The sequence below is a fragment of the Bos javanicus genome, chromosome 21 (genome assembly GCF_032452875.1).
Source record: "Bos javanicus breed banteng chromosome 21, ARS-OSU_banteng_1.0, whole genome shotgun sequence".
Classification (NCBI taxonomy): Eukaryota; Metazoa; Chordata; class Mammalia; order Artiodactyla; family Bovidae; genus Bos; species Bos javanicus.
Window position 1 is genome coordinate 40,948,138 of NC_083888.1, and position 21,830 is coordinate 40,969,967.

Here is a 21,830-nt window from a genome sequence, read left to right on the forward strand (position 1 = left end):
GAGCTGGATGGCCGCCACCCGGCCCCCGGGGACCCGCTCGCACCGGCTCCCCGCGCGCCCCCCGCCCAGTGCTCATGCGCGCAGCGCAGCCTTTATAGCCGCGCGGGAGCCGCGCTTTCCGCACTCGGGCGCAGCCGGGCGGTTCCGACTCAGGTGCAGAGCCCCCGGCGTCCGGCGTGGGCTAGAGGGTCCCTGCCGCCAACCAGGTCTCTCTCCACTCTGTCGCTCGCAGCGTGTCTGTCTGTCTTCACAGCGCACGCTCCTCCTGGTCCGGGGTTGCACCTCGATTCTGCGTTTGGCTCGGTTTGCAGCCCGAGCGTCGCCTCCAGCTAGAGAACGGGGCACGAGCTCCCGGGCAGCGGCCTCTCCGGGCTCCCCCTTTCCTTGGCCGCCCCTGGGTTTCCGAGGAGTGGGGTGGGAGGCGGGGAAGGGGGGGCGGTATCCCGCAGGCGAGGGCGGGCGCGGTGGGGGTGGGGACGCAGGGGTCTCTGTTGCATTCTCCGTCTCTCCCAGGTCCGAGTAGCCCCTCTTCCACCAACCATGTGGGCATCCTGGATTCCGGTTCTCTGCCTCGGTAGGTACGCCCGCCTCTCCCCGCCCCTTTCCCCTCGCACCGAGCGAGGTGGAAGCTGGAGTCAGCCCTCGCGCTGTCCTCTCTCCGCAGGTGTCTGTCTGCTGTTGCCGCCGGAGCCGGTAGGCAGCGAGGGAGCCGGTGAGTTGCGGATCCCGGCTCGCGGAGCAGGGCTTCGTCCGGGTAGTGGGAGGGGCTGCGGGCCGGCTTGTGGAATAGCGCTCAGATGGAGCCTCTGGGCCAAGGCCGGGTACCGGAGCGTGAGGGCGCGAGGGCTGGCACTGCTGCCTGGCTCACCCCATTCATACCCACAGCCTGTCTACTCCAGCTTCCCCGTTTGTCCCTTGCGAAGGAGCTCCTGGGGTCCGACCGGGACAGTCTTCCCAAGGTGCGGAGAAGGAAACCTCCCACATTCCCCTCCCCCCAGCAAGCCGAGCAGACTGTCAAGGCTAGGGGTGTTCGTTGAGCCCCACCGAGGGAAACACTAGTCCCGGGTGTTCCGCAGCGTTTGGGATCAGGGAGAAGCCTTCAGACTGTCAGAGGAGACAGAGAGAGAGAGAGATACTTACATCGTTGTCCCATCTCGTGTGACCCCCTTTTTGTGTTTTTAGGAATGACCCTATAAAAGCATCTATGGGCTCATTTCACATTCGAGAGAATCTAAAAATAGTTTGTTCCCCATCTAGTAGTCTGAGTAAGGGTGTGTGGTTCGGTGTATTTTATAAAATGTAAAAAGCAGACTCTTCAAAATCTATCCTTTATTTTCCTTGAAAGGAGAAATAAAGGTAAGTATTGCAGAGGACTGTATTCAGCGCCCCCTGACACACACACACACTGACACACACACACACGCACACACACGCACACGCGCGCGCGCCAGAGCTGGCAGCTAAAGGCTGAGCCTCTCTGGTGCGTCCGAAACTGGGAGGTAGGATTGAGGCTGTTTGGTAACAGGCATGAAGCACGTAGTATGAGGCTGCTGGTTTGGGTAAGGATTTTAACTGGCCCAGCAATCTAGAGTGTTTCAGAGCATTCATAGTCAGCATTGTACTTTTCGTGGAGTCCTGCCTTCCCTTCCATGGATGTATACAGTCCAGGGTACAGCTTGGCACAGAGAACTCTTAGAAGAGGCTCCTTGTTAGAGACAGGATACTCAGTTGGGCAGTGTGACCAGATAGTAATGCTATCTTGGGGAAAAAAAAAACACATTTTTTAAAAATTATTAACATCTGTTTCAAAAAGGTTTGGATAACCACAATTTCCAGTGTTTGGAAAATAGTATTTAATAACAATATTTAATAATTCACTTTAATATTCACAGCAGATTGATGAATTAATATGTTTATTAAGGTATCTTGTTACATGTAGCCAAGGGCTTGTCTCTAACATCTTTTGTAGTAGTAACTGTTATTATTCATCAAGTTATCATGTAAAACCTCAGTATTAGCGCAGGCAGATTCTTTACTGTCTGAGCAGCCAGGGAAGCCTTCAGTATTAACGCAGGCAGATTCTGTGCTGTCTGAGCTGCCGGGGAAGCCCTCAGTATGTGCCTTCTAAAACTGCATTCACTGCCTGATATCTCTCCCTGCACAGATCTGGAGCGGAAATAAGCTGGTTCAATTCAGATAAAAATGCTCTGTTCTGAAGGGGCTAACTTCTCTGTTTCCTGCCCTGCAGGAGAGGTAGAATTTTCCTTGAGCTGTGTGACCTTGGGCAAATTAACCTCATGGCTTTATTTCAGCTAAAATGAATGGTTGAGCTAAATGGTATTCTTTAAAGTGAAGCATCTTTTGACTGATTTGCTTAAATTAAAATATAATTTTAATGCACAGCACTTGACAAAAACTGACATAAATGGCCCTCTGAAGTAAAGGATGACTTCAATTTGTGTGTGTCATGAAAATATTCCTCAGAGGTTCAACCCAGATTTAATATCTTCACCTCAGGCAACTATGTACACAATTAAAATCAGAGTTGAGATTCTGGAATGAATTAATAAATGGCCAATGACTAACAGTATTTTCTAGTTCTCATATATTCCCAAACTAATAAGAACTGAGAAAATTCTCCCATTAGACTTTATAGTGACTGAGGACTAGATTAATTGGAAAACTTATTTTTGGCTTGCTAAAATCTGGAATGGTAGAAATTGTACCTAAGTCAATATTCTTAACAAAAAGTGTAGAAATTGGGAAAGTAAAATTTTAATCTCACATCCTAGTTCCCCCACCACTACTCACCTAAAAGTCCTAAGAATGGTTATTACATTCTCTCCTTTCTCTTCAGTTCCCATCCCTATCACATGCTCTACCAGAGGCCTGGACATCAGGAAAGAAAAAGCAGATGTCCTCTGCCCAGGCGGCTGCCCTCTGGAGGAGTTCTCCGTGTTTGGGCACATAGTGTATGCGTCTGTGTCAAGCATATGTGGCGCCGCTGTCCACAGGTAAGCCCGGATACACCAAAGGGAGAGGAGAACAAGTGTGATTATTTCCTTTCCCTCACTAGCCATCTGGACACCCCCTCCCGCCTAGTCTTTCTTTTGGTACCAATCTTGGCCATAGAAGATGGATACATTTTTAAGATTTTCCTGGATCTCCTTGAATCACCAACTACATAAGGGACGCTTTCTAAATAAAGGCAAATTGCATTATTTTTTGATAGCTTGCTTCCTGTGATTCTAAAACACTAGGGCTTCCCTGGTGGCTCAGATGGTAAAGAATCTGCCTCCAATGCAGGAAATCTGGGTTCAGTCCTTGGGTTGGGAAGAGCCCCATGGAGGAGGAAATGGCAACCCACTCCAGTATTCTTGCCTGGAGAATCCCATTGACAGAGGAGCCTGGTGGGCTACAGTTCATGGGGTCACAAAGAGTCAGACACGACTGAGCGGCTAAGCACAGGAAAGATTCCTAACCATGTACTCTATTACTGAGTTTTTACTATACAGCAGTCATTATTTTAACTTCCAAGACAATGGTACAGTGAACAAGGTAGGTACAATTTCACCCCATTTTATAGATGAAGAAATTGGATTTAGAGAGTTGTCAAGTATCTAGCCCAAGGTTAGTTACCATTGTTAGCAAGTGCCAGAACTGGGACTGAAAGCCCAGGTCTGCCTCCAGAGCCCATATTCATCACCACTCTGCTATCCTGCAAGAGAATGGCCAGGATGACACTTCTTTTCAATGAAGTCCGAGGACAGGTAGTTAAGTATTTTGGAAAACTAAGAAAATCATTTGACACTCTTAACTCTGATCCTCTGAGCTATATGTAGGAACAGGATACTGCAAGTGTGTCCTTACTAACACTAAAGAAGTTTAACAGCAGAAAACCATTTTCTTGGGCAGATTTTGTACCTCTGCACGTTTTTAAAAAGGTTGACAGTTTTTGAAAAGGTTGATGGCTTCTCTGCTGAACTGTTTTCTTGATTAGTCAGAGCAGTAGATGCAACACAGCAGTATAAAGTCAGTCCAGTGCCCCTGCAAAAGTGTGGATAGAATCTCAGCTGCTCTTCTTGTGTTGCAGGGGGGTAATTGGCCACTCAGGGGGACCCGTGAGAATCTATAGCCTGCCAGGTCGGGAAAACTATTCCTCAGTAGTTGCCAATGGCATCCAATCTCAGACGCTTTCCAGATGGTCTGCTTCTTTCACAGTGACAAGTAGGTACAATTAAGTTGTTCTTACTTTTGCATGAATATTTTCTCCCTAAACCCCAAGAACGTTTTCTGCTTTTCTTAGCTCAAACTCTTTGACTCTGATGGAAAAACTTGTGATCAAGCCTGGAGAGGTCAACTGCAGGTTAAGGTCAGGGGATATGATGGGTTAGGGACACACTCAAACCAAACTTGGGCTAATAGAGGGAAAAATCATCTTGCTGCCAGAAGATGGCAATAGAAACTTGAATTGCCTGCAGTCAGGATGCCCTGACACTTAACAAATAACCCTAAAAATAGAATGAGTGTGAATTCATTTTATGAATACCTCTTAAAAATATGATACAGTAGATTCATTTTGGTTCTTTGAAACTAGATTCAGCAACTACTCCTGCAATTGCCACCACTCTATTACATTTATCATCCCATAGAACTCTAAATTATTCATTATTCTTTGACGGTAAAGAAGGAAGAGGGAAAACATAGTCTTCTTTTTATTTTAACAGAAGGCAAAAGTGGTACCCAGGAAGCCACAGGACAAGCAGTGTCCACAGCACATCCAGCAACAGGTATGAAATACAGAACCTGTCTCCTAGTTGCCTGACACAGCATTGGGAAGTTATAAATAAGTGTTATTGATAGAAGCTCTCCCTCTTTTTAAAATACTGATAATAAATAAACACAAAGCAAGTGTCTTTACTGGTATATTGAGTAGGGAAACTTTCAGTATTAAATTTCAAATTCCTTATCCTTTGTTTTCATTGGTAAACTCTGGTACCAAATGTTCTCTTAAAGTCCTAGTGTTTCTCCCTGATTTGATAAACTGGTCTAAGTATCTTGAACTTCTCATTCCATTTGTCATATAAAAAATAAATGAGTGCATGTCTATCTTAAAAATAGCCAGGGATCATCCTTTCAAAGACTGGCAATTTAAAGTCAAAGAAGCTAAGAACATTAAAATCTAACTCTGAGTTTCCAATCCTGCCTCAGTTGTGGGTTTGGGATATCAAAGTCATGGATTGGGGGCACATTAAATATGTAGGTCTACAGTCCTGACTTCTTTTTGGAGGCATTACTTCCCTATTCCAGAAAATCATGAGGAAATTGATTTTTTTTAAAAAGTTTTTTCAAGAATGCCACTCCTTATCATGAGCTTTTTCCATGTGGGTTTCTTTCTGTGGAACTGTCTTCCTGTTGATAATGCCAAGTACTTCTTTTGTTTTAGGCAAACGACTAAAGAAAACACCAGAGAAGAAAACTGGCAATAAGGGTAAGAATCTGGATATCCACTTGGGAACATAACATTTTTTCTCTCTCTTTTCTTCTTCTTGAAACTGCTAATGGAAAGATTTGTTTTGGTGTTCACAGACTGTAAAGCAGACATTGCATTTCTGATCGATGGAAGTTTTAATATTGGGCAACGCCGATTTAATCTACAGAAGAATTTTGTTGGGAAAGTGGCTCTAATGTTGGGGATTGGAACCGAAGGACCACACGTGGGCCTTGTTCAAGCCAGGTACCACCCTTGAGAAAATGGAAGGAGACTTGAATGATGTCTTGAATGACAACAAATGATCCTTTTAGCGGGTACATTAATTTCAGTTTGGTATAAACATACTGAGTTGCAGACAGTCTGGATTCTCAAACTGTAAAGTCAGAATCTAAGACTGCCTAAGCAGACTGGTAAGTGCTTCCTCTTTTGGAATAAAAGGATTTCGAGAATTACATGCTACCATTTGAGGACCAGAAGGCAGGCTAAAGTCTTATTGCTTATACAGATTACCTCTGCACATCTACTTTGCTCAGTTCCTAGGTTCTCTTCACTGAAGGAGGAAGCTGTGATGTTTATTTCTCTTCCCTATCCTATTGTTACTCTTTTTAGCTCTTTCCATATTCCGTTGATTGGCAATCTGAAGCTTAATCTTTTATTTTATAATACTATATACTGATGTCTTTTAGGATTATAATATGCTTATTAGAGAAAGCTTGAACAACATATAAAACACACAAAAACAAATTTCCTAAATATACCCCTCAGAGATAATCAATATAAAATGTTGTATTTCCTTTCAATATTTTAAGAAAACATTTGATTATACCTATGTTTATTTCTTTTTCAAAAGTTCAGATTATAAACCTGCTTCAGTATTTTGAACATCTCATATCACAAATATTCTTCAAAAAATTGAATATGTTCCTTAGCATGATTTATTTAACCATTCTATTGTTTTTTCACACTTGCCCTGTGCTGAACATCCTGTCATCTTTGTGCCATCTCTAATGAGTTCATTAGGCTAGAGTCCCAGAAGTGAAATTGGGTCAAAGGATTGTGACATTTTTAAGGCTTCTGATATAAACAGTTAAATTGTTTTCTAAAAAGTTGATTCAGTTTAAACTACTCTCAGCAGTGTGTAAGGGTGTCACTAGTAGTATTACAAATATTTATATTTCATTTGTTCTTATGTTATTTTTTACAGTTGGTTCTTAATTTAGATAGAATTTTTTTTAACTTTTGGTGTTTTTTTGGCCATGCTACGTGGCATGTGGGATCTTAGTTCCTCAACCAGTGACTGAACCTACAGCCCCTGAAGTGGAAGCTGAGAGTCTTAATTGCTGGATCACCAGGGGAGTCCCCTAGATAGAATTCTTTCAGTGTGAGAATCTTTACCTTTGTTGTTTTTAATACATAATTTAACCACTGTCCCCCCCCCCCCAAAATTGAGCTTATTCTATTCAATATCAATTTATAACTTTAGACACGTTTCTTTGATATGTATGCTAATTCTAACATCTCTTCTACAATGCTTGGATTATAGTAGCTTTAGTGTACATTTTAACATCTCATAGGGCAAATTCCCCTCAATTTTTTCTTCTAATTTTTTTCTTTGCTGTTTTTATCCAATTGGTTTTTCAAGATGAAAGTCTACACTACTTTGTAGACTCATACAAAGACTGCTGCTGCTGTTGCTGCTCAGTCGCTTCAGTCATGTCCAACTCTTCTCTAAACTTTCTGCTTTATAATTTTTCTATTTTACGAAGAACATTAAATAGATAAACTATGTCAAGTTTATGTTTAAGTAGAATAAAAGAATGTCTCATTAAGGATGCACAAATAAGACTAAACCACGTAAATTATTTGGATAGTGGCAAAGTGACCATAAAAATGAAAAAGTTATTGATTCATGACATCTGATTTTGTGACCCAACATTATAATACCAGGTATGCAGAAATCATGCCACCAGAAATGCAGGAATACAATGAGTGCAATACTTGTCCTTCAGAAATCTTGATTTAATGGCAATTGATAATGCTAAGATCTTAAAATATTGCACTGATGAAATTTTGACATCTCTAAAAACTAAACATAATAAATTATGCTGTTTTTACTCAACATGGGTTCTAATGAACAGAGTGGTTATAAAAGCTGAAATTTATGCTATGTAAATAGTAAAATTTACTATTAAATCTAAAAAATCTCAAATCTGTTAAAATATATGTAATTCTAAGATTGGCAAATGTCAGTATCATCTAAAAAAAATTCAGTATTATAATACTTTATAATTTGCTTGTAAGTTACCTTTAAAAAATGTTGGCCTTAGTGTCACTGAAATTGCCTTGTCTGATCAGAAAACTGGGTTAATAGACCCAGACTGTTCAGAGCTTCCAAGGTCCCTCCCTGAAGCAGACTTAGCCTCACACCCACCTGTGATTCAATTATCCGGTGCCCAACTCTGCAGAGTTTCATTGAGCTCAGTGCCCTGAGCCACTTGGTCCAGGTACTTCATATAGTTGAGGAGTCAGGCAAACCTGAATTTTAAATGTGGTGTGTGTGTGTGTGTGTGTGTGTGTGTTTTGGGGGGGGGTAGGGGGGTAAGTTACCTAAATGTTTTGGGCCTCCATTTTTTCATTTATTAATTGGGACAATAATTCCTACCTTGTAGAGTTATGATGAAGTGAGATTAGACTTGTAGCAGGTATTTAGCATATTACTCAGAATACAATAAACCCTCAAGGTAGCAATTGTTTTTGTTACATTTCTGAAAGAACCCTAAAACTTCAAGTAAAATGCCATACGTTAGTTGCCTGTATGCTGTGGAATTAAGAAACTTAGGCATTGTCCAATGTAAGGACTTTAAAAAAGGTACATAATGTTCCTTGTTTGTCTTTCCAATTCTCTCTGGATAACTTTTTTTTTTCTTTTTTTTAACCTAGTGAACATCCTAAAATAGAATTTTACTTGAAAAACTTTACATCAGCCAAAGATGTTTTGTTTGCTATAAAGGAAGTAGCTTTCAGAGGGGGTAATTCCAATACAGGTAAGTAGACTTTGGTATCTGAGAAGTGACACAGAAGTGGTTATAAATGATCAGACACATAAGACAGTGTTATGCTCTTTTATATAAGCAGATGTGAACCTCTTCCCCCTGGAATTGGTCTTGGTTAGCTCTGCACTTGATCATCTATTTAATTTTTAATGGAAAAGGTACCAAAGGGTTTACTGATATTGCTCATTAGAAAAACAAAAACATGACATCATGACTTATAATCCTCATATTAGATAGGGCAGATGTCACATTAGAGAAGTACCTGTTTAGAATGTTTAAAAGAAATGAAGATCAACAGACTCATCTAATGGACGCAGATGTGACAGGAAGAACGAGAAAAGAACTCTGGACCTTCTGAGGGGAGATTTCCTGTTCTGAGTCTGTAGTGCTACTAATCAGTCACTAAGGGGCTAGATGGAGAGAACAGGGACAGAAGTGGGAGTCAGTTCTGTGTCTCTGACTGGTGATTGATGTAAAGAAAGGAAATAGGCTTCTGGGAGGTGATGGGGGATGTGTGGGTTGTGAAGACAAAAAATAGGGCTGATGGATAATTAAACTTTCCCATCTGATGCATCTGTTAAAGAAGTGAACTCAAGTTAAATTCTTAAACTTCAAAGCATGAAGTTGGTACAGGGACACAGAAATGTCATTTGAGCAGTGGTGCTGTTCCAGTTTGCTTCTTTTTCAAACCTAGGAAAAGCCTTGAAGCATACCGCCCAGAAATTCTTCACAGCAGACACTGGAGCGAGGAAAGGGATTCCCAAAGTGGTGGTGGTGTTTATTGATGGCTGGCCTTCTGACGACATCGAGGAAGCAGGCATTGTGGCCAGAGAGTTTGGCGTCAATGTATTTATAGTTTCTGTGGCTAAGCCTATCCCTGAGGAACTGGGAATGGTTCAGGATGTTGCATTTGTTGACAAGGTAAAGAGTTGAGAGATGTTTTCTAATATAGTAGTGACTCAGTTTTGGACCTCAAGGGGTAGTGCTGACTGGCCCAGATCTGGATTAACTTTGAACACTCAAGATTTAACATTTTTATAATTTTAAAGAAACAACTTGTAATTCCTTTGGATATCTTTTATGTCTCTCTCCCATCAGGCTGTCTGTCGGAATAACGGCTTCTTCTCTTACCACATGCCCAATTGGTTTGGCACCACAAAATACGTAAAGCCTCTGGTACAGAAGCTCTGCACTCACGAGCAAATGATGTGCAGCAAGACCTGTTATAACTCAGTGAACATTGCCTTTCTGATCGATGGCTCCAGTAGTGTTGGAGAAAGTAATTTCCGCCTCATGCTTGAATTTGTTTCCAACATAGCTAAGACTTTTGAAATCTCAGATATTGGTGCCAAGATAGCAGCGGTACAGTTCACCTATGATCAGCGCACAGAGTTCAGTTTCACTGACTATAGCACCAAAGAGAATGTCCTAGCTGTTATCAGAAACATCAGCTACATGAGTGGTGGGACAGCTACTGGGGATGCCATTTCCTTTACTGTTAGAAATGTGTTTGGCCCCGTGAGAGACAGCCCCAACAAGAACTTCCTGGTAATAGTCACAGATGGGCAGTCCTATGACGACGTGCGAGGGCCTGCTGCTGCTGCACATGATGCAGGTAAGGTCCATGTCCTTTGTATGGGAAGGGAACTGGGAGGGCTTCAGTCAAATTGAGGGGTAAATATAAACTTAAATATTTGTTGTATTGAACATCTACAGGATGGCAGTCACTCGTCTAGAGTTTTACCCAGTATTAACTGATTGCATTGTCAGAGCAGCCCTACTAAATCTCATTCTATAGATAAGGAAACATACACAAATCTCACCTAGTAAGTGGTGAGGCCAATATTAAAACCCAGGCAGAGTATTAAAACCCCAAGGGACTGGGTGGTTAAGGCTCTGTGCTTCCACAAGGAGCACAGTTCTGATCCCTGGTTGGGGATCCCACATGTTGTGTGATGTGACCCCAAAAAATTAAAAAAATAAAAGATTTTGTAATCCTCTAAAAAAACCAAACCAAAACAAAAAACCCAGGCAATTACAGTTTATCATAGCTTACTACAAATCTATTTGATCATTTATCCTTTTAGTTTTCAATCTGGCATGGATTTTCTAAGATCACCAATAAAGACTAATCCTATTCTATTTAGATTTCCTTTTTAGAGTCTCTGCTCCCCAACCCCCCACTTTGAGATAATGAAATTCTATTATAAAAGGATATAAAAAGTTTCTTTTTCTTAACCTAACCTTAACATTACTGTTGGCAAAGACCACTATTTCATGAAGACATTAAGCATGTGTGTTGCTGAGATCAAACAGGCCAACAAAAAGCTGAGATTCCCTTTCCCGGAACAAAAACTGAGTGATTGGGAGTCCAAAAATATTTAAAATACAAAAACGCTAACTTTGGAGGAGGGAATGAAGAATCTTACATTTTTCTATACTCAATTCCTAATGACATCTCCTACTTCCCTGGTGGCTCAACTGGTAAAGAATCCGCCTGCAATGCCGGAGACCTCGTTTCGATCCCTGGGTTGGGAAGATCCCCTGGAGAAGGGAAAGGCTACCCACGCCAATATTCTGGCCTGGAGAATTCAGTCCATGGGGCTGAGTTGGATACAACTGACCAACTTTCACTTCATTTTACATATTTATTAGCACCTCTGCTAATGCACTTGTGTACTTATACAGGTATTGATGGAAGTTTATTAAGTAGGACAGAGAATGGATACATGAAATGTTATATATACATTGGCTTATTTCTATACATCTGGCTTAATGTATTCCTCAACTAACTTATGTTGAAGATCTGTTTGCTATCATACTCCTTAAAAGTATAGCTTACTCAATTTATGCTAACAGGACTGGATTTAGGCTAACTAAATTCAAATATATCCTCCCTATATGATTAATTGAACTTAAGGAAGTTGGGCCACACTGTTTTCATGAAAGTTATTGTTTAGTGATAGTGAAGTGAGAGTTAAAAAAAAGTCAGAAAAATAAGATGGGCTTTCAGGGCTAGGTCACAGTTGTTTTGGTTTAACTTCAATTATATACTGGGCCGGACCTAAACAATCTGAACTTGAACACAGAATGAAGAGTGACGAAAACTGAAGGGTAAAAATTTTGACTTTTTTTGCCAGGGAGAGGGGAAACATTAGTGCTGCTGATAAATCAGAATTATCTCAAGTAGCTCTTACATCATCTAAACCTGCTTTATTTATATCTTAAGTATTCACAACTCTGAGTACTTTACGTAACTAGGAGGAGGCTGAAGCTTTGGATAGGAGGGGAGTAGCTATTTTAGAAACCCTCAAAACTTTATGGGGATTTCACTCGGTAGATATAGATGGTAGTCTCCATTTCATATTTATTTATTTCTGGATGTTTTCATGTTAATACTTTGGCCATGTTACATTGCATGCAGGTTCCCCAACCAGGAACTGAACCTTCACCTCTTGTAGTGGAAGCGTGGTCTTTAACCACTGGACTGCCAGGGGAGTCCCTGGCTGTTTTTACCAGAAAACTTTTGCTTTGAGATTCAAGACTTTTTTTTTTTTTAATATTGGCCAGTTTGCTAATGTAACACATACAGAATGAAATGGGAGAAAGTTATCATTCAACAGCGGACTAGTCATCATTCCCCAGATAAGAGCTTTAAGACTTACCTCACTTGTATGCCACATGTTCTGTGTCTTTCTTGCTATATTATACTGGCCATGACTCCAGTATGATGAATAACTGAAGTGAAGACACCAGGTAGTCCTTTCTCTTGCCAAACTCAGAGGGGAAGTTTTCACCATTTCACTAAGTACGTTGGTTCTTATTTTTAGATTATCAGGTAAAGAAAGCTTCCTTCTCTTGCTAGCTGTGTACTGTCATGAATGGATGTTGAATTTTGTTATCAAATTACTTTTTCCTTTCAGTGATCATGTATCTGTTAAGATGGTAAATTACATTGATGGCAAAACTTCTGGTTCTGACTAAATTGGTTAGCCAGTCCCATCACAATGACTATTAAAAACCTACCCCAATAATTTGGTACAGGGGATTTACTTCAGGCATTTTAAGGCAGTTTCGTGTGCAACTGTGTACTTATGTGTGAAAAATATATACATGTAATTTTATGCTTCCCTTGGTTAGGAAGATCCCCTGGAGAAGGGAATGGCAACCCACTCTAGGATTCTTGCTTGGAGAATCCCCATGGACAGAGGAGCCTGGTGGCCTACAGTCCATGGGGTTGCAAAGAGTTGGACACGACTGAGCAACTCAAGTTGTAATTTTATGCAACTGTAACTTGGTTTTAATTCACTTAAAAATATTTCCATTGTAGGTATCACCATCTTCTCTGTTGGTGTGGCTTGGGCACCTCTGGATGACCTGAAAGATATGGCCTCTAAACCAAAGGAGTCGCATGCTTTCTTCACAAGAGAGTTCACAGGATTAGAACCAATTGTTTCTGATGTGATCAGAGGCATCTGTAGAGATTTCTTAGAATCCCAGCAATAATGGTGACATTTTGACAACTGAAAGAAAAAGTGCAAGGGGATATAATGTATAAGTTGTATTCTAATAATATTGAAATACTACATAGCATACTAAAATCAGAGAAAACTATTAAAGATGACAAAAATGTAAGCAAATAAGCATTCATTTAAAGATACCTTCTAATTACAATTTAGGCTTGATTGTTCAGAACGCTTCATCATCATGATCCTTAGAATCTCAGGAAAGAGACAGTGTAGATTATTAAGAGTTCTATTTTAACATGCATATTAAATGTATAAATATGCAAATTCTATACAGCTCAATAAAAGAACTTGATATTTAGACCCAAAGCAACATTCCTTCTCTAATTATTACATATATAAGGAAAATGAAAGACAAATAGAAAAAAGCTCCTTAAAATATATTTTGACCCAAGTAGATGTCTTAAAAGTCAATCAACAATATAGATGTTACTTAATACCCTAAAGTTGTAATTACAGATGAAATAGAAGCGATTTAGGTCATCAAGCCTCTTTTGCAGTGTATTTTCAAAACTTATAGCAAATATCACACTGAACAAGATGGCAGCATTTGCCTGGTATTTTTCTATTTATATCCTTAGTTTTATAGTGTATTGATGTATTTGGCTTGTACTCTACAAGTCACCAATGTATTGAAAAACAATTAAGTTGGTAAAATTTTACTTACCACTTAGAAGCATTTAGCTTTAAAGAAAAGCACATCTTCCAAACAGCTGAACTGCAGCAAAGACTATTTAAGCAATAAAACTGCTAGTGACTTCAGGTGCCTGACTTACTATTCTACGTGTCTCTCCTTAGGGCATGGTAAAATTTCTTTACTTCATGTGGAAAGACCAACTGAGTTTTTTCTTAAAATCACATAATAAGACTTTTTTTTCAATTACTTATTGAATGCCTTCTGTTCTAGGCATTATTCATGGCCAGTACCAGGTTAAACAGTAGGAAATACTTTTGAGTACTTCGTTCAACAAAGTTGTTTTGTTATGAACAGTATTTTTACTGTTGTGAAGTTGGTTCCTAAGAACAGCGATCCAAACTCCCTTAATGTAACTATCATTACCCCACCAAGAACTCTCCCCAGATAGACGTGCTGTCATATCCTATCCCATCTTCTCTAAGACCAAGTTTTCTATTTCCTCTCACACATACACTGATCTTATATGAAATGGTTTACAACCACCCAAACCAGTCAACCTGGCAAAGATGTTAACTGGTTGGAATATTACTCCAATAAATGTTTTGAATTTAACAATTTTATAGTCTGTGTAAAAGGAATGAAAGGGCTATGTATCAAAGGCAGAAGTGAAATCGTCTTTGACACTATGTCAATGACTCCCCTGACCACCACCCCCTGCCCCTTATAAGCCACAAATATGACCAATTCATGTAACAAGAACTTTCATTTAGCAACAGAAAAACAGGTTTAACATTTTTTTCCACAATAGACAACTTTCAGCTGAGAAGACCACTCTTTAAAATATTTAAACAAATCCCCATCCTCTAGTCATTAGCTCTTTTAAAAATTTTACAAGGAACAAAAGTTTTGAGGTAACCAGGGAAGCTTATATTTTGACTTGAAGAGCAAGAATAGAGCATAAATGAACACTTTAAGTTACTATCAACTTTTTTGAGGTAAACATAGTCAAAGGGTTAACAACTAAAAAGAGGATTTTTAGAATGATACAATTAAACTTTGCAGGTATGCCTAATATCAATTATGCTAGCCCATTTTTATCACCTTTAATATATTAAATGAGACTTTGGTATTCAGTGGATAACTTAGAGAATATGAAAAAAGTACATGAATAATATGAAAAGAATATTAAATACTGAAAAAGTTAACATGTGAAAGTGTATATAAAAATATTCTTAAACTTTACATATAAATCATTTACTAGTCAAATTAATCTACATAATTTCCTGTAAGTCACAAATGAAAGCACACAAAATGAAAATGATATTCTTTTGCATCCTTTTAGTCTCTTCCAAATGTTTAATATTGTAGAGAAAATACAACCAAAGTAGATAAGAGAAAAACATATACTGATACTGTTTTTATGCATTTCAGTTTTAACACATTCCAAAAATGGTGTTTATGCATTGCCATAACGATAATCGTATTTCAGTTAAAACAGTAATCATTGCCTTGGAACAGCTGCCAGAAACAATATTAAGCTTTGGAAAGCTTGCTCTTAAATTATTTTAAAAACAAAGGGGTGGAGGGGAGAGGAAAACAAAATGCATCTCTAAGTTGAATCTTCAACTGAGAAAACCAAAACCCCAGTATTTTAAGGAAAACTTTTGAAAAGTTTTAGTGTTTCACCAGCCATGACTAAAATTGCCACTTGAATTTTTGTGGTAGGTGGCAAAATATCTCGAAGTATGTATAATGTATTTATTTATTTTTTTTGCAGTAGGCATACAATGCCTACCATTAGGCATATTGGAATAGAATTTGCCAAGTTTTTCTAATGTTTTCAAAGTTTTCTAATGTTACCTTCTAAGTCCATTTGTAATTCCCTTCAAAGAAAAAGGATATTACTTGTTGAAGGAAAAGTCTGAAGATACTAATACTTAACATCACTTATGAGGATAAATTTTAATTAATGAGTAATACAGTTTATTCTCTGCTGAACTCTTCTGTGGGAAATAGGTTTGGCTAGATAGGAAAAACAACAATATTAACTGAAATTCAGACTTTAATAAAGCAGTAGGATATCTTAAGGATATGATATAAAACTGTGTCTTTGCAACTTGTTTTTATTGGGGGGGGTTATTTTGAATTATCTAAATGTCAATAATTTTTTTTTTTAATCCCCAAATGAGGTGAAATACTTTAAAAAAACATTCTTAGTAGTATTAACTGTTCTAATTTTGTTGAAGATTATCAATAAACAGTACAAAATTTAAAAGAAGAGCATAAAAATGAAGGACTCACTGAGAAATCATCTCCATTACCTAGTTTAACAATGGAGAATAAAGTATTGCACTTTATTATTTAACACAAAATAATGTAGCCAACAGTAACATACAGGTACACAATTTAATATTTATTATATGCATTTTATATACATTATTTTTCAACAGCGGTACGTTTGCTATGTGGTACAATCTTAAAAATTTGCTGATTCATAGTTTGTAAAACAAAAACCTTACAAAACTCATCAAAACTCGCAAACTGATCAGAAAAGTTTTTTGGAAGACTAGAAAAAATACTTTATTGTCTTAATCATGCATTACACAAACAAAATCTTTAGTTACACCATAAAATTAAGCACATCTGAAAAAATAAAACAGGGATAACTAGTCCAAACACAGCAGATTTCTGTATCCTGATTCAACTATTTTTGTATCCTATTTGTATTTCAAATTTTACTCCAAATATTTTAAAACAAGATAGTTTTGTCTGGAATCATGGTAAACCAAGATATGTATCTAGGGGGAGTCACCTTGGTTTGTAACTTAAACTATAAAATATTCCATTTTTAGTCTATTTTAGACTATCAAAGAGTTCCAAAATAGATATACAGGTTCCTTTAGCACATTAATAAAAGGATATAAAGACCAACAAAAAGTGAAATAAATAATAGGCTATTAGCAAGATGGATAATCCTTGATAAATAAACTTGTAAATACAGTAAGATGTACAAAATATCACATAGTGATAGGATGCCAAGATTAGTTTTTTTATTTTTTTATTTTTTAAGAGTTCATTTGGAGTACTAAACCCCACCGTTTCATTTTAATACACTTAATAGTCCTTGGTTTAAGAAGACAGTTACGGTGATGATGATGGTGATTTAGCATCTTTATGGAAAGACTTAGCTGAGCCGTATTATGCAAAAGAAGGAAAGAGTGTGGTTACGCGGCAGCGGGTCAGTGAGATCTCTGTGTTTCAGGGTTGTATAATGCAGAAAAACTTCAATACAATCTTGAGCACTGTTGTGACAGGCTAAATATATAAAAAGACTTATAAAAACTAGAATTTTATCCAAACATTTTGTGCAACTAATGCTAAAATATCTTAAGTTAAATTTTCTTTCTTTTTTTTTTAAAGCAAAATAAGTTTAAAAGGGAATCTGTGGCATTCAACCGATAAACAGAAGATCACTAAGAGATGAAAAAAGCTACTCTTGGAGCTCACTTCCCCCCAACAAGAGCACCACATTCCTAACCCTAAGGCAGCACACAGAGTCCAAAACAAAAGTCTTTTTATCAGATCAGACTCCACATTGGCTTAAAGATACCTAAAAGACAGACATACGCTCAGTTCATATCCAGTACAGGCCACAAATAATGGAGTCCTTTTTTTGTCCCACGAAATACAGTAATTACAATTAAATTAATGAGCCTGACGTTAAGATGTGATTTCCACCAATTTATGCCTGCCCAAATAGCCTTCACCAGGCAGATCATATGTAGTGTCATATCATTAACTTTTTTGATGGCAGTGATGCAGACCCTTTGTGTCCAAGCAAATCTGCTGTTATGGTGAGAGTTTCTGTTGATTCACACAAATACTTTGGCAAGGGCATCAGCCCCTGCACTAGCAATGTATGCTTTTGATGGATGGAAAGCAACATCATAAATTGATTCATCTAGTTTCTTCCTATGTGCTGTTATTTCCTGCACACATGTCTTGCTGTCCAAATTCCACAATCTAATAGAACAGTCATGGCCTGTAAAAGAATAAATAAAAAATGTTACTTAGTAATAATTCTATTATAAAATTTGTGGGCAGGACAGGAAGTTCAGACTTACTTCCAGACATCAAATAGATTCCATTAGGATCTACTGCTAGGCTTGTAACAGCATCCAAATGAGCTACCATAGAATGGATCATTTTACCTAAATAAAACATAGCAGAGAAGATTAAGTTTTCAAATAGTTACTAACTTGGGCAATCAGAAACCATAATACAACATCAACATAAAACAATCTCAGCAACAATAAACAACATATAATTTACCATTTTAAACATTGGAGAGGGTACAATTCAGTGGCTTTTAGAACTTTCATCATGATGTACAATCATCACCATTATCTAGTTTAGAACATTTTCATCTCTGCAAAAGGAAAGTCACTCCCCATTCCTCCTTCCAAGTCCCCGTAAGCACTAATGTCTTCTCTATGGACTGGCATATTCTGAATGCTTCATACAAATGAAATCATACAATAACCTGTGGCTTTTTGGGTCTGCCTTCTGTCATTCAGTTCCTCCACTACAATAATATTCTAAAGAGAATTTTAATTCTAATGCAGAACTTTTCCAATTACTTCAAAAGATATTTGCGTAACATTAAACTGATGGTATTTGATAGTGGAAAACAATGATTATACAGCTGCATTAAAAGCTTAAGGTCATATAAAGGGGAATTAAGAGTGAAAACAGAATCTTTCTCATTAAGAGATGCTTTATTTAAGAGACTCTTTTATACACAGAGTTAATGTTAAATCACCAGAGAATACATTCCTATCTAAAGATTCTGATAGCATCATTTATCTTTTGAAATGTCAATCATCTTATATATAAGAAACAAGAAAGGGGAGAAGGGTGGGAGTACATCAGAGAAATTACTCTGGATTTCCCCAGATAGTAACAAAAGCACTATTCTAGAAAATCTAATTTAACTTCACTGAATTCTTGGCAAGCAAACAGATTCAATACTGAGTTGAAATTTAAAAACAAGTTGTGTATGGAATTTAGAAAGATGGTAACAATAACCCTGTGTACAAGACAGCAAAAGAGACACTGGTGTATAGAACAGTCTTATGGACTCTGAGGGAGAGGGAGAGGGTGGGAAGATTTGGGAGAATAGCATTGAAACATGTAAAATATGTATGAAACGAGATGCCAGTCCAGGTTCGATGCACGATACTGGATGCTTGGGGCTAGTGCACTGGGACCACCCAGAGGGATGGTATGGGGAGGGAGGAGGGTTCAGGATGGGGAACACATGTATACCTGTGGTGGATTCATTTTGATATTTGGCAAAACTAATACAATTATGTAAAGTTTAAAAATAAAATAAAATTTAAAAAAAAACAACAACAACAACAACAAAAGAAGCCGTATGACATTTTTCCATTATGACAGGTAAAGAATATGCAAGGTCTTGATACTCCTGAGTTGGGTATGGCTTATATAAAAAAAAATAAAAATAAAAAAATAAAAATCTCACTGCAACTGAAAAAAATAAAAAAAATAAAAACAAGTTGTGAATATAAACTGTGTTGCATACTTTGGGGCAAGGGCCTCAGCCTCTGCACTGGCAACATACACTTGCGATGGTTGAAAGGCGATTTAAGTTGATTCACTCAAGAAACAATAAAATGGCAAATACTAGTATCTTAAAAAAATTTCCTTCCTTTTGGAGAATGGGTACATGTATACAGATGGCTGACTCCCTTTGCTGAAACTATCCCAACGCTGTTAACTGGCTATTCTCCAATATAAAATAAAAAGTTAAAAAAACTTCTTCTCCTTTCATTCAGCAATGAGTCTTTATTACTCAAGTGCCTGGGCTTCTCCTAATGACAGATGGAGGTCTTTCTCCAGATTCTATTTACAGTCATTTGATATGCTGCTTGTCCCCTGAAACGTTCCACACTGAGACATGAAACAGACCTACTTTTGTTATCTGCCATGGGGCTTTGGTCACTGACCTGAACACAAACCCACAACATAATCAAATGTGCAAAAAGTTACTCTGAAGAACATAAAAAGTCTGTGACTTTCTGGCAATACTAAATGCTTATCAATTAAAGACAAAATTAGTCTCTCATCATTTAGGCCACATTTGTCTGTTTTTCATCAATATTAGCAGAGTAACCATAACAATTTCTCTCTATTATCCTGAGAAACAGAAAAATCATTCAACACACTATTGTGCTAAGTTGCTTCGGCTGTGTCCAACTCTTTGCGACCCTATGGACAGCAGCCCACCAGGCTCCTCTGTCCATGGGATTCTCCAGGCAAGAATACTGGAGTGGGTTGCCATTTCCTACTCCAGGGAATCTTCCTGACCCAGGGAGCGAACCCATGTCACTTTCGTCTCCTGCATAGTCAGGCGGGTTCTTTACCCCTCGCGCCACCTGGGAAACATCACAACATACTATTAGTCCAACATAATTCATCTACTGGTTCAAGACTCTATTCTTCTCAATATTAAAAAAAAAAAATTCAGAGTATGAAGAACTGGCCTCCAGCCCAATGATCTCAAAACATCAGGAGGATAACTATGAAGTATCATTAGCTTCCCTTAAAACATTAATTCTGTGACGTTGACTCTTAACTCACAGATCTAGTTCTGACTTCTCTTGTGAGAATGACTGTACATCTCCTATGTTTATCATGTCTTAAACCAAAGAATTCTTTCATCCCTAACTATGACATGTTAAGTCAATTTAGAGGTAACCCTCCTCTACATAGTCCTGAAGTGACTTCAAAATGTGAGTGACCCTTCAGATTGGACCAATTATAAGGAGGTGCAATTCTGAATCAAGCTGGATGTTGGGTTTCCACTAGTGACCACAGAAGTCAAAGTTTCTGACCCTTCCTTCACCAGCATATATACGGAGCTTCTCACATTTAACCGAATTCACCTTTGCTCCACGGCTCTGCCACCACCTCTCTTCCCCCACCAAAATTCTTTCTTCCTATAACTTAGGGAAAAAAGGACACATGCAGGCACTGATTCTCTCCTCCCCAGCACCTTAAGCCCTTTGACTTGTACAATCTATGAAATTAAGAAACAGACTGATACCAGTGTCTCACTTACAGAAAGCAATATACCACTTGTCTGTAAGATTTGAGAGGACAGAACACTTTGTTTTATTCACCAAAGATCAAGAAATGTGCTGAGGATATGGCAGATACTCGTAAGTTTTGCTGAATGAATGAGGCCTTAACCAATTCAGGACCCTCTTCCTCCAACTCCCCCGCATTCCTCGGAGGTTCACCCATTAGCTAAGTCTTGGTCACAGCATACGCAATTCAGATTTGTGTCTCTACCAAAATTTCAAAAATCACAAGCCCTAAAGATCTCTCTGAAACAAACAGTATAAACTGAAACTTCTAAATCCTCTGTAGTCAAGGATCTACCATACAGTGTGACTTGAGCATCTTTCTAAACCAATATTGCAAATCCCTGGTCAAATATTCAAGTGGTTTTCATAGTGCATAGTGTAAACAAAAATCCATTATTCTTAGCTTGGCTCTGAAAAATCTGGCTCAGTAGTTTCTGCTTTCCTTCTCCAAACTTACTTACCTCTTTGGCTTTACCTATAAGAAACTTCTGTTTCCAGCCCAAATTCCCACTTCTGTGCTTCTACTCAAAATATACCCTTATCTGGAATTTCCTACTAACTTCTTCACTTAAAAACAAACAAAAACCTTATTCTTGCAAGGAAAAACTCAAACCTTCACTCTATGAAGACTCCTTTATCTTACTGCATTATGCCTGAGCATGTGTATGTATGTATGAGAGTGCATATGCACTCACTCACACTATTTTCCCTAGGCAACAATAATACCTCAGAAAGCAGAAATAACTTCTACGTGATAGTACTAGCCAGTGCAGTGCAAAATACTAAATGTACTTTTATTGTTAAAATCTAAATACTCATTGAGTCCATTCACACAATTTCTATAATGTTTCAGATAAGAAATCCAATAAATTACTATTCATTTGATACAACAGTATACTATTAAAGATTTAGCTAACCATCAACACCAGTTATAGGGATATTTGAGTG

General features: G+C 38.3%; 2 protein-coding genes across 6 annotated transcripts in view; one reads left to right on the plus strand and one right to left on the minus strand.

The window, feature by feature from the left end:
• Nucleotides 1–118: 118 nt before the first annotated feature.
• COCH (cochlin) lies at nt 119–13,376 on the plus strand. Of its 2 annotated transcripts, none has more exons than XM_061394099.1 (12): nt 119–206; nt 514–574; nt 665–712; nt 2,858–3,014; nt 4,094–4,227; nt 4,728–4,790; nt 5,447–5,491; nt 5,590–5,737; nt 8,435–8,538; nt 9,242–9,468; nt 9,646–10,162; nt 12,878–13,376. In XM_061394099.1, exons 2-12 carry the CDS (start codon nt 541–543, stop codon nt 13,051–13,053), a joined length of 1,653 nt encoding a protein of 550 aa, XP_061250083.1. In that variant the 5' UTR covers nt 119–206; nt 514–540; the 3' UTR covers nt 13,054–13,376. The 2 variants fall into 2 exon arrangements, with proteins under 2 accessions (XP_061250083.1, XP_061250084.1); XM_061394100.1 differs by having other exon boundaries at nt 128–153.
• A 2,091-nt stretch (nt 13,377–15,467) lies between these two features.
• Nucleotides 15,468–21,830, minus strand: part of STRN3 (striatin 3) — a 107,930-nt gene continuing 101,567 nt past the window's right edge. For all 4 annotated transcript variants that reach the window (XM_061394098.1, XM_061394095.1, XM_061394096.1 and 1 more), the window contains 2 exons: nt 17,835–17,921; nt 15,468–17,752 (listed from right to left, as the gene is read on the minus strand). In XM_061394098.1, coding sequence (XP_061250082.1) covers nt 17,583–17,752; nt 17,835–17,921 — 257 coding nt within the window. In that variant the 3' untranslated portion in view covers nt 15,468–17,582. The remainder of the gene's footprint in view (nt 17,753–17,834; nt 17,922–21,830) is intronic.

Excerpts from the sequence above, each read along its gene's own strand:
- COCH (XM_061394099.1), top strand. The coding sequence starts at position 541 with ATGTGGGCATCCTGGATTCCGGTTCTCTGCCTCG. Across the intron at positions 713-2,857 it reads GGTAGGCAGCGAGGGAGCCG|TTCCCATCCCTATCACATGC; the intron begins GTGAGTTGCGGA and ends CTTTCTCTTCAG. Across the intron at positions 5,492-5,589 it reads GAAGAAAACTGGCAATAAGG|ACTGTAAAGCAGACATTGCA; the intron begins GTAAGAATCTGG and ends TGGTGTTCACAG.